At 48.3% G+C, this 17,487-nt stretch overlaps 2 protein-coding genes across 2 annotated transcripts in view; one reads left to right on the forward strand and one right to left on the reverse strand.

Moving 5' to 3' along the window:
• Positions 1-13,911, forward strand: part of LOC126260522 (uncharacterized) — a 78,339-nt gene extending 64,428 nt beyond the window's left edge. Inside the window, exon 3 of the mRNA XM_049957854.1 lies at positions 13,333-13,911. Within this exon, the coding sequence (XP_049813811.1) occupies positions 13,333-13,911 (579 nt within the window). The remainder of the gene's footprint in view (positions 1-13,332) is intronic.
• The window catches only part of LOC126259289 (gamma-soluble NSF attachment protein-like), a 165,510-nt gene that overhangs the window by 32,030 nt on the left and 115,993 nt on the right, over positions 1-17,487 (reverse strand). The window lies entirely within an intron of this gene.

Here is a 17,487-nt window from a genome sequence, read left to right on the forward strand (position 1 = left end):
GCTTAATGTGAATCTTTCTGTTGCTGAAGGTATGTGATGTATTCTATATTTGTGGCATTGTGATCGTGTAAGTGTATTGAGTACTTCTAGGTCTGTGTTACTCCATTTCACTACTCCAAATGAGTAGGTCAATATTGGTATAGCATAAGTATTTATAGCTTTTGTCTTGTTTCTTGCTGTCGATTCTGTTTTCGGTATTTTTGTTGGTCTTTGTCTATATTTTTCTTTTAGTTCCTATTTAATATTTGTATATCTATTCCTATTTTTTGTCTGTATCCTAGATATTTATAGGCATCTGTTTTTTCCATCGCTTCTATGCAGTCGCTGTGGTTATCCAATATGTAATCTTCTTGTTTAGTGTGTTTTCCCTTGACTATGCTATTTTTCTTACATTTGTCTGTTCCAAAAGCCATATTTATATCATTGCTGAATACTTCTGTTATCTTTAGTAATTGGCTGAGTTGTTGATTTGTTGCTGGCAGTAGTTTTAGATCATCCATGTATAGCAAATGTGTGATTTTGTGTGGGTACGTTCCAGTAATATTGTATCCATAATTTGTATTATTTAGCAAGTTGGATAGTGGGTTCAGAGCAAGGCAGAACCAGAAAGGACTTATGAGTCTCCTTGGTATATTCCACGCTTAATCTGTATTGGCTATGATGTGATATTATTTGAATTTGTTTGGATATTAAGTGTGGTTTTACAATTTTTCATTACTATGTTTAGGAACTGTATTAATTTAGGATCTACTTTGTATATTTCCAATATTTGTAGTAACCATGAGTGGGGTACACTATCAAAAGCTTTTTGGTAATCAATGTATGCGTAGTGTAGTGACCTTTGTTAAGTTTTAGCTTGATATGTCACATCTGCATCTATTATCAGTTGCTCTTTACATCTTCGTACTCCTTTGCAACAGCCTCTTTGTTCTTCATTTATAATTTTGTTCTGTGTTGTATGTGTCATTAATTTCTGTGTAATGACTGAAGTTAATATTTTGTATATTGTTGGTAGGCATGTTATGGGGCGATATTTAGCTGGGTTTGCTGTGTCTGCTTGATCTTTAGGTTTCAGATAAGTTATTCCTTGTGTAAGTGTATCAGGGACTGTGTATGGGTCTGCAATGTAATTGTTAAATAATTTACTTAGATGTGAATGTGTTGAGGTGAACTTCTTTAGCCAGAAATTTGCTATTTTATCATTTCCATGGGCTTTCCAATTGTGCGTAGAATTAATTGCTTGGGTGACTTCATGTTGCAAAATTATCACTTCAGGCATTTGTGGTATCATCTTGTATGTGTCTGTTTCTGCTTGTATCCACCGTGCATGCCTGTTATGTTGTACTGGGTTTGACCATATGTTGCTCCGGAAGTGTTCCATGTCTGTTATGTTTGGTGGATTGTCTATTTTAATGTGTGAGTTATCTATTGTCTGGTAAAATTTCTTTTGGTTTGTGTTGAATGTTTGATTTTGTTTCCTTCTATTTTCACTTTTTTTGTGTTTGGCCAATGCTTGTAATTTCTGCTTCTTTTCATCTAATTGCTCTATCACTTCTTGTTGTGAGATTTTACCTAACCTTTTTCGTTTTTTTTTTTTTTTTTTTTCGTCATCTCATTTCTTATAAATTGTGTTAGCTGTCCGATGTCTTTTCTCAGTTTTTCTATTCTGATCTGTAGCCTGTGTTGCCATGCTGGTTTTGTGGGTTTCTTCTGTGTGTTGGTTGGTTCTGATCTCTGCCTAGTGTGTATACTTAGTGTAGTGAGTGCTCCTATATAAACCAGTAGTTGTAACTCTTCTTCCATAGTTGTGTTTTCATTTATTTTGTTGTGTATGATTGTGTAGATAGTTTTTATTGTTGTTTTGACTTGTGGGTTATTTGGCGGTCTATGCAAGAATGATCTAATGTCTGTATTTGTGTCTTTGTATTCTATATATATCAGCTGAAATTCTTCTTCTATATCTAACATGTGTGTCACTTCATGTTCTATTTGTGCTTGTTCTGGGGCTGTCTTAAGATTTCGTTTTCCTGTGATTGTTTAATTGATGCGTGTTGTTCTTTGTTTGTTGGCTCTGGGATGTTTGAGTCCATTACTGTATTTTCTTCTTCTTCTTCTGATTGCACATTATTTGGTTCCAGTATTTGTTGTACTTGTTTGATGTTTTCTAATTCTGACTGGGGTATCCTATTATTTTTGATTATTACACGGATCTGATCAGCTAGTCGTTGTTCTGTTAAAAATTTTAATTCTGGGTATCTGGTAATAAATGTTGTGTATACTTGTGATCTGTATCCAGTTGTGTTGGTTCCTAGGTTTGTTGCTTGGTAATAACAGAACATGAGGTGTCGGTTAACTTCATCTGACCATCTCATCCTCTGTCTTTGTTTTCCTTCTAGGGTGGTTGCAGGCAGCATATCCTGCAAAACACCTCTATTTGGATTTAAATCATTTCCCAGTTGGCTAGCAGTGTCGTTACCATTGTGGGCGGGCATAGGGTTCAAGCGTCGTCCCCGACCATGACGGCGCTTGTCCGAGGCTTCTTTAGTTCTGTCCTGAACCAACTAATCACACTAAAAGGTGGGCTAGCCCTATTAGTGGTTTGTTCTTTTCGTCGCCTTTTACGACTGGCAGAACATACCGGAGGCCTATTCTTTTCCCGGGCCTCCACGGGGTGAATTATTATTATTATTATTATTATTATTATTATTATTATTCTGTTTAACATCAGCTGTTTTACATTTTATTAGAAATTTATCGTGTCTCCTGTACCTGAATCAGATTATTTACATTATGAGATAAATAAACCACATTTCACAATTTACTGCATTCCTGCATTACTGATTGAATATCTGTCATGTGTCAGACTAGACTTCCATCTTTACCTTCCATTTGTTTTATGGTGCCTTGCTGTTTCCTCTTCTTTTTATTACTTTCTTAGTTTCTTGTTACCATTGCAGTCTACTATGAGTTTGTAAGTTCCTTCCAACATTTGTTTTTCTCCTTATGTATTACTTGTTTTCCAATTAGTTTTCACTGTATCTACTCTTGGGTCAGTGTTTTGATGTATTCTTCATTTTTAGAGTCTCTGGTCTTTATTTCTCTTTATCTAATAGTTTCTTGCTTTGGTTTTTCAGATGTATTTCATCCTTTACCCTTTTGTTCCATCATGGTATCATTTTCTCTCTCACTCTGGTGTTTGTCTTCTCTGTTGCTGCTCCAACAAAGACAAGCCAAAACTCTTGGCGTTCTTCTTGTTGTGGTGGTGAGTACACGTCTGTAGAAACATTGCATCATTCTTTTTAATAACACAGGTACTGTTATTTCATATTTATTTGCCAACACCAGGCTCTCGGCTCCCAATAAATAAGTCCTTCCTGCATGGGAATATACATAACATGTGAGTGCAGGCTGTGACACTTCGATGACGACACATGGAAGTTTGGGTCTGCTAATGATTCATGCATGGATAGCCAAAGCGGTTAAGGCGACCATTCCAGTAAAGCGAGAAATCCAGATCCGAGACCCAGCCTAGAAAAAAATTGTAGTCATCATCATTGCAATATACAGATGATGGTTCATATTCACAACTGCAAATACATTTCCTGTAAACTGAAAAATAAGAGTTGAGGTATGGATTGTAAAGGGAAGACTATATCACATTCCATGGAAGAAATGAACACTACCTGCACACAGTGAAATAGATTAACTAGAAAGTAGAATGAATGGCACAGTAAAAAGCAACCATTTTCAATGGATACATGTCCAGGCATCACTCCACAACAAAGAGGTTCGAATTTATTCGTTTGCAGACACAACCATAGCTAACATTATTTCAATCTCCAATATAGGCTGCTGCAGAATAACTTACTTAACACCTTGGTCTCGAACCATGAGTGAGACTTGTGGGAAGAAAGTTAGGCCATAAACAATAAGCATGAGCCTGCCTCGTGGTACCTCCTATGGGCCATGTGTGAACATAATAAGCTTGGACGGTGGCACATCATGTGACACGAGTCAGACTTGTGGTTCAACAGTCGTCCATAATCTCTTCCTTCAGTTATGCATAGCCCTTCATTGCATTCACATGTGTTGGCTGTAATTCCCTAAAAGAATTAAACCACCCATTTGTGGACAGTGATTTGGTTGATCCAGCCAATAATGATAGTGATGGTAATAGTATTGTGTTTTCTGTAAACTAGTGGTGAAGAAGTTCATTCACTGAATGTGACATTGATGATGAAAACTGTAGATTTGGAAAGAAGAACATAACAGGCCAAAAATCTGGGAGTATACGCAGACTCCTGGCATAAAGGCACCAATTTTAGAACAGTTATGTGAAAGTACAAGAAAGTTAGCCTTTTTTTAAACTGTATAATGTTTGACAATGTGTTCTGGGATAGTCCCACGGAAATAAATTGGTATGCAGAACAACAATCAATGAAAATACAAGAAAGAAAACTGATGTGACATGGATCCCTCTCAATTGCAATGAAATTACAATATACTCTACATTATGCACAATAACGTCTCAAGTAAAGAAACCAAAAATTCAGATTTATTAGTCTGTATTTTTTTGTTCCTAAAAGTTTTATTCTTGAATGTTTATTCACTTTTTCTTTGTATTATATTTAAGTTTTGTTAGACTAAATGTTCTTTTTGGAGTAATTTGATTTAATTATCAAGTGATTTTAGATTTACCAATTGATTTATTATCGGCATAATTCGTGCCAGCAGCCGCGGTTACCACAGACACACCGATATTCAGGAAAACTGTGCCTTTGAAAAGATTTTGCAAATCATTAGGCTTTTACATTTTGCAAATAACGATATGACTGATGATGAAAATAATCAATTATTGACAATATAATGTTAATGGATAGATAAAAAAAAATCTAATCACCTCAGAAAGTTAAACCTTTTTATGTGCGGATGGATATGTGTGTGTGTGCGAGTGCATACCTGTCCTTTTTTCCCCCTAAGGTAAGTCTTTCTGCTCCCGGGATTGGAATGACTCCTTACCCTCTCCCTTAAAACCCATATCCTTTCGTCTTTCCCTCTCCTTCGCTCTTTCCTGATGAAGCAACCTTGGGTTGCGAAAGCTTGAAATTTGTGTGTGTGTTTGTGTTTGTTATTGTCTCTATCAACATACCAATGCTTTCGTTTGGTAAGTTACAGCATCTTTGTTTTTAGATACATTTAAATGATATGACTGACAAAATGGATAAACTGAGTGAAGTCACACCTGTGATACAATATTTCAATAAAAAATTCAAAGTAGTACATATAAAGCAAGAGAACATCAGGACTGATGAATCGTAATGAAATTTAAGGGACACACATCTTTTAAACAATTTAATCCCTCGAAGTTGGTGACACTTGGGATAAAACATTATAAACCATGCAGGTCAACATTAGGCTATTGCTATAATTTTAAAATCGATTCAGGAAATAATAAAACAGATCTTGATTACAACGCATCTGAAACTGTTGTGATAGATTCTTCAAAGTCAGTATTAAATAAAAGTACACACTTTGTATATGGATAATTGGCATTCTTCACAGAAACTGTTTCTAACTTTAGTTGAAAACAGAACAGATGATGTTGGGACATTATGTTTTAACAAAAGAAAATACAATGGGATATTCTGTTAAAAAAATGGAAGGATAAATGCAGTGTCCACATTATTTCCACAATGCATGAAAGTGTAGAAATGACTGAACACAATGGAAGTCAGCAGAACCGTACTTTCAAACTAACAATATACTTTTGATCAGAATGGATGAATGACAGGTATTGACTGCCAGGATTACATATCCATGGGTGTCTCTGTTTGAGGAAATATTTGAAAGAGTACAGAAAACTCTTTTTTACATATTTGATATGGCATTTTGTAAATCATATATTCTGTGCAACAAAAACAACATAAAAAACAGAATTAGACTGAATACAGACTTTAAACAGCAGAAGCATTATCTGGGTTGTCACAAGTTTCCCCCCGTGAAATTCCCCGATATTTCCCTGATTTTCAGACAAGATTTAGCATTTATCCCTGACAAATTTTGAGACTGATTGATTAATTGAGAGGATTTATGGGACCAAATGGTGAGCTCATCAGTCCCGCAATTCCAAAGTTACTCACAGAAGAAAGAGGATCCAGTCAGGGGAGTCAAACTATAAAAGAAGAAAGTTGAAACACACACACAGAGGAAAAGGCATAAGAGGTTAGACTAACTCTTAAAACTGGAAAAAAAGAATGGTCTTTCTGTGGGGGAGTGGTCATAGGATCCCAGGCCGAGAAAACGTGAAGAGAGACCCCAACCACAACCACATTGCCTCTGATCCATGAGTAAAGGAAAACCTTATATCTGGAAATAACCACTTTCACAGAGGAAACTGAGGACCAGTTCAACTATCCATGAATTATCTGCTAATATAAAAATTAAGAAAGACTATACTTAGCACAAAGGGCCAAAAGAGGGAAACATTCCACCAATATGTGGGATACTGTCAGTCTGACTCCACAACCATACTGTGGCGATGGTTTGTTACACAAGAGAAAACAATGGATGAGCCTGGTAGGACCAATGCATAGACAGCATAAAGCCTTGGACTCCTTCCAAGAGGAACCGAAGAAAGAGCACCAAAGCATAGTAGTCTCCTTGATTGTGTGGAGTTTATTACTGAGAGCAGTGGTGCACGAGATGTCATTCCACTTTTGGGCAAAGAGAGATTTGACATAGGTCTGCATATCCACAGCTGGAGTCATGAAAGGAAATGGAGGTTGAGTATCAGCTTATCTAACCAAACAGTCAGCCAGTTCATTCCCTGATACCCATATGAGTTGGGACCCAGAGAAAGACAACTGAGCAGGTGGCACACCAAAGGGAGGAGAGAAGGTCATGGATAGCAGAGACCAAAGGATGACGAAAGTAGCAGGCTGCTCAATGAGTCGGTATATATTAAAACACAGTGGAGAGAGGCATGAGGAACAAAATGGAGGGCCTTGGTAATGGCTAGCAGCTATACTGTGAACACACTAAATGATTGTGACAATAAATGGTGTTTTAAGCAAGTAGTAAGGACATGAAAGCATATTCCTTCTTTATCTATCAACCATCAGTGTAGAAGATGGTAGCACCCTGGAACTCTGCAAGGATGGAATGTACAAGATGCCAGAAGACATAAGGGTGACAGAGACCTCGGGACCCTGGAATAGGTCAGTCCTAATCCACGGTCTAGGCACCATCCAAGGGGGGGGGGGGGGTATGAGGGGAAATACACAGGGCGCATTTCAGTGAACGGAGATCCTGACAGAGGGATGTGAGACGCATTACAACCAGCAATCCCAATGATGGGTGGTGATCAGGAGGGAGATGTCCCTCACTTGCAAAGAGGACAGAGTACATGGGATGGGCAGGGAATCTGCAAATGGTGATTGCGTAACAAACCAGGAGTTTGCTTCATCGTATCTGTAGAGGAGGAATCCCTGCTTCTGTGAGGGGACTGTTAATGGAACTAGTGCAAAAGGCACCAATAGCCAGACACACCCCACAATGGTGAACAGGATCAAGTATTTTCAGAGTGGAAGGAGCTGCTGAGCTATAAACCTGACTTCCATAATCTAGTCTGGACAAGACCAGAACACAGTAAAGACAGAGAAGAATAGCATGGTCTGCACCCTTACATGTGTGGGCCAGGAGACAGAAAGCACTAAGCTTTTGCATGCATTTAGTCCTCAGGTGGCGAATATGGGGCTACCACGTCAGCTTTTCATTAAAAAAAAAAAAAATAATAATAATAATAATAATAATAAAGGCCCATGAAACGGTACTGTGCTGCAACATCTAGGAGCTGGTCACCTAAATAAAGTTCTGGATGATGACCAAAATGCAAAAGTCACATTTTGGAGGGAGAAAATTGGAAGCCATGGAAGACAGCACTCAGCAGATGCTACCATGTGGGAGCTGCACCAGATGGAAAAATCATAGACATACAATGCCAGGGTAACCTGAGGGCCAACAGAGGTTACAAGCCCATTGATGGCTATGAGGAAGAGTGTGACAATACAGAACCGTGTGGGACACTGTTCTCCTGAATCCGAGGGGTGCTAAGTGAAGTGCCAACTGCAACCGGAAGAGCCGGTGGGATAAAAATTCGTGAATAAAAATTGGAAGGGGGCCATGAAAGCCCCAGTCATGGAGGGTAACTAAAATGTGATGGTGGCAAGCCGTGTTGTACACCTTATGTAGGTCAAAGAAGACCGTGAAAAGCTAACAGTTAGTAAAAGCCTGTTGGATTGCAGTTTCCAGTGTGAGTAAATGGTAAGTTAGAGACAGTCCTTCCCGGAAGCCACACTGCTATAGGGACAAAAGACCCTGAGATTCAAGTACCCAACATAATTGGAAGCTAACCATCCTTTCAAGCAGTTTACAAAGTACATTCATCAGGCTAATTGGGTTCTTCCCATAGGCTTGAGGACGGGGATAACTACTGTCTCACCATTGTGAGGGGAAGGCATCCGTGAGCCAAACATGGTTGAAGACCCTGAGTAGATATTGCCTCTGCGTAACGTCCAAGTGTTTGATCATCTGGTTGTGGATGGAATCTGGGCCTGGGACTGTGTCATGTGAAGAGGTAAGAGCCTGCAAGGATTCCTATTCGGTGAAGTTTTCAGCTTGGTGATGGCTGAAACAGAATGAGGGTCTGTTCAACTCTGTGTTTCTGCTGGAGAAAGATGGCAGGATAGGAATAGGACATTGATGCTGTCGCAAAGCGTGACGCGAGGTGTTCTGCAAGGACCAATGGATCATCAGCAGACAGAGCACTTTGGAGGATAAGCGCCAGGGCGGTTGACTGTCGCTGGCAGCCCAGATGGCTACAGAGCTTGGACCAAACCTGCGATGAAGAACTATACATCCACAGGGAGGGAACATAGCACTCCCAGCATCCCTTTTTACACCTCTTAATAAGGTAACGAGCCTTAGTAAGAAGATGCTTAGAAGTGAGAAAGTTGGTCTGTGAAGGGTGGTGTTTAAATGACTGCAGCATCTGTCGGCAGTCCTGGAAAGCGACTGCTACATCCTTGGTCCACCACGGTACTGGTAGATGATGGGGGAGACCTGTGGATAGGGTGACAGCAGTGCCAGCAGCATGAAGAATAGTGGCAGAGATGTACTGCACGAGCGCATGATATAATTATCATTACAAGGTGACCAATGTAGGCAAGCCATGAGAGCAGGAGAGGAGACTGTGAGATCGATAGCAGTAAAGGTACTATGAGTGGCACTGAAGTGGGTAGCAGGACCGTCATTGAGGAGACAAATCAATGTCTGCAGTAAGTTGGTCAAGTAGGGGACCCCTACCCGATGAAGTGGCACTCCCCTACATGGGGTGGTGTGCACTGAAGTCCCCAAGGACAAAATACAGGAGCAGGAGATGCTGTGTTAAGGTAGACAGTTCAACATTAGGAAGTGGCCTACCTGGAGGGAGATAGACATTGCAAATGGTGATTTCCAGAGCCATCTGCACTCTAACCACCATCGCTTCCACATTGCTATGAAGGGGGATCCAGTCACTAATGAAATTGAAGCAAACTAAAGTGCAGACCCCTACAGGTGCTATCCCGGAGCCTGCATGGTTCCAACTGAATGTCCAATAACATGAAACGTTAGAGAGTGGTCATCACGAAAGTAAGTTTCTTGAAGAGCAAGACAGACTGAAGAATAAAAGGAAACAACGTGTTGTATTTCTGGGAGGTGGAGCAATATCCATTGCAGTTAAACTGGATTATCATGTGGTGAGGATCCAGGTGAGGCAAAGAAGCCAAGGGGAGATCACGTCACTTGGTCGGTGGTCATCACCAATCAGAAAGTGGTGACATCCATAAAAATTGGGTCCAATTCAGGAGGACATGGAGGGCAAAGCCCTCTGGGAAGATGGGGAAGTCTCGTCCTTTGACTTGCACTGCTTCTCCTTCTACCTCAGAGGGAGGAAGAGGTGTTATCAGTAAGGGAATAGGTGGCAGTGATGTCAGGATCAGACAGAAAGCAAGTGGATTTGGGGCCCTCAGAGTGTGGGTCCCTCCTCCAACCCAAGGGTGCAAGCTTCCTGCCCTGAGAACACCATGGAGGGGTGTTCCAAGACAGACCCCCACCCCAACAGGAACCAGAGAAGAGGACATTTTCCCTGGTGGTGAGGAGGAGGAGGAGGAGGAGGAGGAGGAGTTCCTGAAGGGGAAGGGGTGGGAGCCACTGAGACTGAGGAAAGAGAAGGACAGCAGGACGGGGATAAGGGGGATGGATGAGGACGGGAAGGCATAACTGAGGCATAGGTAGGGGGAGAGATTTACAGTGTGAAGTCTGTCACATTTCTTCTGGGCCTCAAAGTAGCTGAGAGACAGTCAAGAGTCTTCATTTCCTGAATACGTTTTTCCTTCACGTACACTGGACTTCCAGTTAGTAGTAGTAGTAGAGGGGTTTTGTGGGCGCACAACAGCAAGGTCTTCAGCGCTTCCAGTTAGTGGGGAGAATGGCAACCAGAGCAGTTTACACAGTTAGGCAGTGGGGTGCAAGGGTTCCCCACATGAAGAGGGTGGCCACCAGTCACAACAGATGGGATCGGCATCGCACTGCGAGGATATGTGCCCGAACTTGAGGCAACGGAAGCATTACCTTGACCTACTCTGGCAGGGTATCCCCCTCAAATGCCACGATGAAAGTGCCTGTGTCCACATGATGGCTGTTAGGGCCTTTCTAGACACACTGGATGAAATGAACACCATGTCATTCCAGATTAGCATTAAGTTCATCATCGAACTCGAGGAGAAGATCCCTATGGAAAATTACCTCCTGTGTCATACAGAGTGACTTGTGAGGAGCGATAACCAAGGGGTTGTCTCCTAAGTGTTGCATGCACAGAGGGAAGCTGGCTGACTGGCAGAAGTTGTCTTTAGAAGGAGAGAGCCAGATCTCATCATGCTTAATAGCTCAACTTCACTGAAATTGTCCTCGGTATGTTACACAAAGAAAACAGTTTTGATGGCAGTAAAAGTCGTCCTGTCGGTCCTGTTACAGACCAAGAACCGTGGAAAGGGTTTCGCCCAAGGCGGCATGTCTGGCCCTCCTCCCAGGGTATATCCAAGGAGGGTAAGGCTGGAAAGCCAGAAACAGGAACTGAGACAGAACTATGTCAAGGAAGAGATGTAGCCATAGTAGAGCGGCCACAGTGTTTAACACATTCCACGCGCCAAACATCCACCCTGGTACAACCCAATCCGAACAGGGCTCACCTCGTGGGCACCACCCAGCCACAGCAGGACGGTTGTTGCTGGGAGTTCCAATGGCCCAAAAAGATGGCTAACCACTTCTAGGCTTGCACACAGCATTCACACCAGAGTCATCCCTCTGGTATCAGGGGGCTAAGCCAGATGAGCACATAACAGCCCCATCACAATGGCTGGCTACCGAGTTGATGACTATCAAGAAAGTGAAAGGGCTTTGGTGGATAGAGGAGGGAAAGAGGAGGGTAGGAGAGGGAAAGAGGGGGCCAGAGAAAGAAACATGGGGGTGAGAGAGGGAAACGGGGTGGGAGAGGGTCAAGAGGGTGGCGGGAGAGGGTGGCGGGAGAGGGTGGAGGGGGTGGCGGGAGAGGGTGGAGGGGGTGGCGGGAGAGGGTGGAGGGGGTGGCGCGAGAGGGTGGAGGGAGAGGGTGGAGGGGGTGGCGCGAGAGGGTGGAGGGAGAGGGTGGAGGGGGTGGCGCGAGAGGGTGGAGGGAGAGGGTGGAGAGGGTGGCGGGAGAGGGTGGAGGGAGAGGGTGGAGAGGGTGGCGGGAGAGGGTGGAGAGGGTGGCTGGAGTCGGTGAAGAGGGTGGCGGGAGTCGGTGAAGACGGTGGCGGGAGAGGGTGAAGAGGGTGGCGGGAGTCGGTGAAGACGGTGGCGGGAGAGGGTGAAGAGGGTGGCGGGAGCGGGTGAAGAGGGTGGCGGGAGCGGGTGAAGAGGGTGACGGGAGAGGGTGAAGAGGGTGACGGGAGAGGGTGAAGAGGGTGACGGGAGAGGGTGAAGGGGTGACGGGAGAGGGTGAAGGGGTGACGGGAGAGGGTGAAGGGGTGACGGGAGAGGGTGAAGAGGGTGACGGGAGAGGGTGAAGAGGGTGACGGGAGAGGGTGAAGAGGGTGACGGGAGAGGGTGAAGAGGGTGACGGGAGAGGGTGAAGAGGGTGACGGGAGAGGGTGAAGAGGGTGACGGGAGAGGGTGAAGAGGGTGACGGGAGAGGGTGAAGAGGGTGACGGGAGAGGGTGAAGAGGGTGACGGGAGAGGGTGAAGAGGGTGACGGGAGAGGGTGACGGGAGAGGGTGAAGAGGGTGACGGGAGAGGGTGACGGGAGAGGGTGAAGGGAAGGAGGGGGACGGGAGAGGGTGAAGGGAAGGAGGGGGACGGGAGAGGGTGAAGGGAAGGAGGGGGACGGGAGAGGGTGAAGGGAAGGAGGGGGACGGGAGAGGGTGAAGGGAAGGAGGGGGACGGGAGAGGGTGAAGGGAAGGAGGGGGACGGGAGAGGGTGAAGGGAAGGAGGGGGACGGGAGAGGGTGAAGGGAAGGAGGGGGACGGGAGAGGGTGAAGGGAAGGAGGGGGACGGGAGAGGGTGAAGGGAAGGAGGGGGACGGGAGAGGGTGAAGGGAAGGGGGGACGGGAGAGGGTGAAGGGAAGGAGGGGGACGGGAGCGGGTGAAGAGGGGAACGGGAGAGGGACGGGAGAGGGTGAAGGGAAGGAGGGGGACGAGACAGGGTGAAGGGAAGGAGGGGGACGAGACAGGGTGAAGGGAAGGAGGGGGACGAGACAGGGTGAAGGGAAGGAGGGGGACGAGACAGGGTGAAGGGAAGGAGGGGGACGAGACAGGGTGAACGGAAGGAGGGGGACGAGACAGGGTGAAGGGAAGGAGGGGGACGAGACAGGGTGAAGGGAAGGAGGGGGACGAGACAGGGTGAAGGGAAGGAGGGGGAAGGGGGAGGGTGAAGAGGGGGACGAGAGAGGGTGAAGGGAAGAAGGGGGACGTGAGAGGGTGAAGGGAAGGAGGGGGACGGGAGAGGGTGAAGAGGGGGGACGGGAGAGGGTGAAGAGGGGGACGGGAGAGGGTGAAGAGGGGGACGGGAGAGGGTGAAGAGGGGGACGGGAGAGGGTGAAGAGGGGGACGGGAGACAGTAAAGAGAAGGAGGGGGAAGAGGGTGAAAGGAAGGAGGGGGAAGAGGGTGAAGGGAAGGAGGGGGAAGGGAAGGAGGGGGAAGAGGGTGAAGGGAAGGAGGGGGAAGAGGGTGAAGGGAAGAGGGTGAAGGGAAGGAGGGGGAAGAGGGTGAAGGGAAGGAGGGGGAAGAGGGGGAAGGGAAGGAGGGGGAAGAGGGTGAAGGGAAGGAGGGGGAAGAGGGTGAAGGGAAGGAGGGGGAAGAGGGTGAAGGGAAGGAGGGGGAAGAGGGTGAAGGGAAGGAGGGGGAAGAGGGTGAAGGGAAGGAGGGGGAAGAGGGTGAAGGGAAGGAGGGGGAAGAGGGTGAAGGGAAGGAGGGGGAAGAGGGTGAAAGGAAGGATGGGGAAGAGGGTGAAAGGAAGGATGGGGAAGAGGGTGAAAGGAAGAATGGGGAAGAGGGTGAAAGGAAGGATGGGGAAGAGGGTGAAAGGAAGGATGGGGAAGAGGGTGAAAGGAAGGATGGGGAAGAGGGTGAAACGAAGGATGGGGAAGAGGGTGAAACGAAGGATGGGGAAGAGGGTGAAAGGAAGGATGGGGAAGAGGGTGAAAGGAAGGATGGGGAAGAGGGTGAAAGGAAGGATGGGGTAGAGGGTGAAAGGAAGGATGGGAAAGAGGGTGAAAGGATGGATGGGGAAGAGGGTGAAAGGAAGGAGGGGAAAGAGGGTAAGGGAAGAGGGTGAAAGGAAGGAGGGGAAAGAGGGTAAGGGAAGAGGGTGAAAGGAAGGAGGGGAAATAGGGTGAAGGGAAGAGGCTGAAAGGAAGGAGGGGAAAGATGGTGAAGGGAAGAGGGTGAAAGGAAGGAGGGGAAAGATGGTGAAGGGAAGAGGGTGAAAGGAAGGAGGGGAAAGAGGGTGAAGGGAAGAGGGTGAAAGGAAGGAGGGGAAAGAGGGTGAAGGGAAGAGAGTGAAAGGAAGGAGGGGAAAGTGGGTGAAGGGAAGAGGGTGAAGGGAAGAGGGTGAAAAGAAGGAGGGGAAAGAGGGTGAAGTGAAGAGGGTGAAAGGAAGGAGGGGAAAGAGGGTGAAGTGAAGAGGGTGAAAGGAAGGAGGGGAAAGAGGGTGAAAGGGAAGAGGGTGAAAGGGAGGAGGGGAAAGAGGGTGAAAGGGAAGAGGGTGAAAGGGAGGAGGGGAAAGAGGGTGAAAGGGAAGAGGGGGAAGAGGGCGAAGTGAGGAGGGGAAAGAGGGTGAAAGGGAAGAGGGCGAAGTGAGGAGGGGAAAGAGGGTGAAAGGGAAGAGGGGGAAGAGGGCGAAGTGAGGAGGGGAAAGAGGGGGAAAGGGAAGAGGGGGAAGAGGGCGAAGTGAGGAGGGGAAAGAGGGTGAAAGGGAAGAGGGAGAAGAGGGTGAAAGGGAAGAGGGAGAAGAGGGCAAAGTGAAGAGGGAGAAGAGGGCAAAGTGAAGAGGGAGAAGAGGGCAAAGTGAAGAGGGCAAAGTGAAGAGGGAGAAGGGAAGAGGGAGAAGGGAAGAGGGAGAAGGGAAGAGGGAGAAGGGAAGAGGGAGAAGGGAAGAGGGAGAAGGGAAGAGGGAGAAGGGAAGAGGGAGAAGGGAAGAGGGAGAAGGGAAGAGGGAGAAGGGAAGAGGGAGAAGGGAAGAGGGAGAAGAGGGAGAAGGGAAGAGGGAGAAGGGAAGAGGGGGAAGAGGGAGAAGAGGGCGAAGGGATGAGGGGGAAGAGGGAGAAGAGGGCGAAGGGAAGAGGGGGAAGAGGGCGAAGGGAAGAGGGAGAAGAGGGCGAAGGGAAGAGGGGGAAGACGGCGAAGGGAGAGGGAGAAGAGGGCGAAGGGAAGAGGGAGAAGAGGGCGATGGGAAGAGGAAGAAGAGGGCGAAGGGAAGAGGGAGAAGAGGGCGAAGGGAAGAGGGAGAAGAGGGAGAAGAGGGCGAAGGGAAGAGGGAGAAGAGGGCGAAGGGAAGAGGGAGAAGAGGGCGAAGGGAAGAGGGAGAAGAGGGCGATGGGAAGAGGGAGAAGAGGGCGAAGGGAAGAGGGAGAAGAGGGCGAAGGGAAGAGGGAGAAGAGGGCGAAGGGAAGAGGGAGAAGAGGGCGAAGGGAAGAGGGAGAAGGAAAGAGGGAGAAGGGAAGAGGGAGAGGAGGGCGAAGGGAAGAGGGAGAGGAGGGCGAAGGGAAGAGGGAGAGGAGGGCGAAGGGAAGAGGGAGAGGAGGGCGAAGGGAAGAGGGAGAGGAGGGCGAAGGGAAGAGGGAGAAGGGAAGAGGGAGAACGGACGAGGGTGAAGAAGGAGAAGGGAAGAGGGAGAAGGGACAAGGGTGAAGAAGGAGAAGGGAAGAGGGAGAAGGGACGAGGGTGAAGAAGGAGAAGGGAAGAGGGAGAAAAGGGCAAAGGGAAGAGGGAGAAAAGGGAAGAGGGAAGAGGGCGAAGGGAAGAGGGAGAAGAGGGCGAAGGGAAGAGGGAGAAGAGGGCGAAGGGAAGAGGGAGAAGAGGGCGAAGGGAAGAGGGAGAAGAGGGCGAAGGGATGAGGGAGAGAGGGCGAAGGGATGAGGGAGTGGGGAGGGGAGTGGGGAGGGGAGGGGATGGGAGGGGAGGGAAGGTGAGGGGGGAGATGAGGGGAGATGAGGGGGGATGGGATGGGGTGGGATGGGAGGGGAGAGGAGGGCAGGGGAGGGGTGGAGAGGGGTGGGGAGGCGTTGGGAGGATAGCGGTGGGGAGGGGCGTTGAGGGGAGGGGAGGAGAGTTGAGGGGAGGGGAGGATAGTTGAGGGGAGGGGAGAAGAGTTGAGGGGAGGGGAGAAGAGTTGAGGTGTGGGGAGGGGAGAAGAGTTGAGGTGTGGGGAGGGGAGAAGAATTGAGGGGAGTTAAGGCGAGTTGAGGGGAGGGGAGTTAAGGAGAGTTGAGGGGAGGGGATTGTTGAGGGGGGAGGAGAGTTGAGGGGAGGGGAGAAGAGTTGAGGGGAGGGGAGAAGAGTTGAGGGGAGGGGAGAAGAGTTGAGGGGAGGGGAGAAGAGTTGAGGGGAGGGGAGAAGAGTTGAGGGGAGGGGAGAAGAGTTGAGGGGAGGGGAGAAGAGTTGAGGGGAGGGGAGAAGAGTTGAGGGGAGGGGAGAAGAGTTGAGGGGAGGGGAGAAGAGTTGAGGGGAGGGGAGAAGAGTTGAGGGGAGGGGAGAAGAGTTGAGGGGAGGGGAGAAGAGATGAGTTGAGGGGAGGGGAGAAGAGATGAGTTGAGGGGAGGGGAGAAGAGATGAGTTGAGGGGAGGGGAGAAGAGATGAGTTGAGGGGAGGGGAGAAGAGATGAGTTGAGGGGAGGGGAGAAGAGATGAGTTGAGGGGAGGGGAGAAGAGATGAGTTGAGGGGAGGGGAGAAGAGATGAGTTGAGGGGAGGGGAGAAGAGATGAGTTGAGGGGAGGGGAGAAGAGATGAGTTGAGGGGAGGGGAGAAGAGATGAGTTGAGGGGAGGGGAGAAGAGATGAGTTGAGGGGAGGGGAGAAGAGATGAGTTGAGGGGAGGGGAGAAGAGATGAGTTGAGGGGAGGGGAGAAGAGATGAGTTGAGGGGAGGGGAGAAGATATGAGGTGATGGGAGGGGAGAAGATATGAGGTGATGGGAGGGGAGAAGATATGAGGTGATGGGAGGGGAGGGGAGTTGAGAGGAGGGGAGGATAGTTGAGAGGGGAGGGGAGTTGAAGGAGGGGAGGGTAGTTGAAGGATAGTTGAGGGGAGGGGAGGGGACTTGAGGGGAGGGGAGGATAGTTGAGGGGAGGGGAGGATAGTTGAGGGGAGGGGAGGATAGTTGAGGGGAGGGGAGGATAGTTGAGGGGTGGGGAGGATAGTTGAGTGGAGGGGGGATAGTTGAGGGGAGGGGAGGATAGTTGAGGGGAGGATAGTTGAGGGGAGGATAGTTGAGGGGAGGGGAGGATAGTGGAGTGGAGGATAGTTGAGGAGAGGGGAGGATAGTTGAGGAGAGGATAGTTGAGTGGGAGGATAGTTGAGGGGAGGGGAGTCGAGGGGAGGGGAGTCGAGGGGAGGGGAGTCGAGGGGGGGGGTCGCGGGGAGGGGAGTCGAGGGGAGGGGAGTCGAGGGGAGGGGAGTCGAGGGGAGGGGAGTCGAGGGGAGGGGAGTCGAGGGGAGGGGAGTCGAGGGGAGGGGAGTCGAGGGGAGGGGAGTCGAGGGGAGGGGAGTCGAGGGGAGGGGAGTCGAGGGGAGGGGAGTCGAGGGGAGGGGAGTCGAGGGGAGGGGAGTCGAGGGGAGGGGAGTCGAGGGGAGGGGAGTCGAGGGGAGGGGAGGGGAGTCGAGGGGAGGGGAGGGGAGTCGAGGGGAGGGGAGGG

The sequence above is a fragment of the Schistocerca nitens genome, chromosome 5 (genome assembly GCF_023898315.1).
Source record: "Schistocerca nitens isolate TAMUIC-IGC-003100 chromosome 5, iqSchNite1.1, whole genome shotgun sequence".
In the NCBI taxonomy this organism is placed as follows: domain Eukaryota; kingdom Metazoa; phylum Arthropoda; class Insecta; order Orthoptera; family Acrididae; genus Schistocerca; species Schistocerca nitens.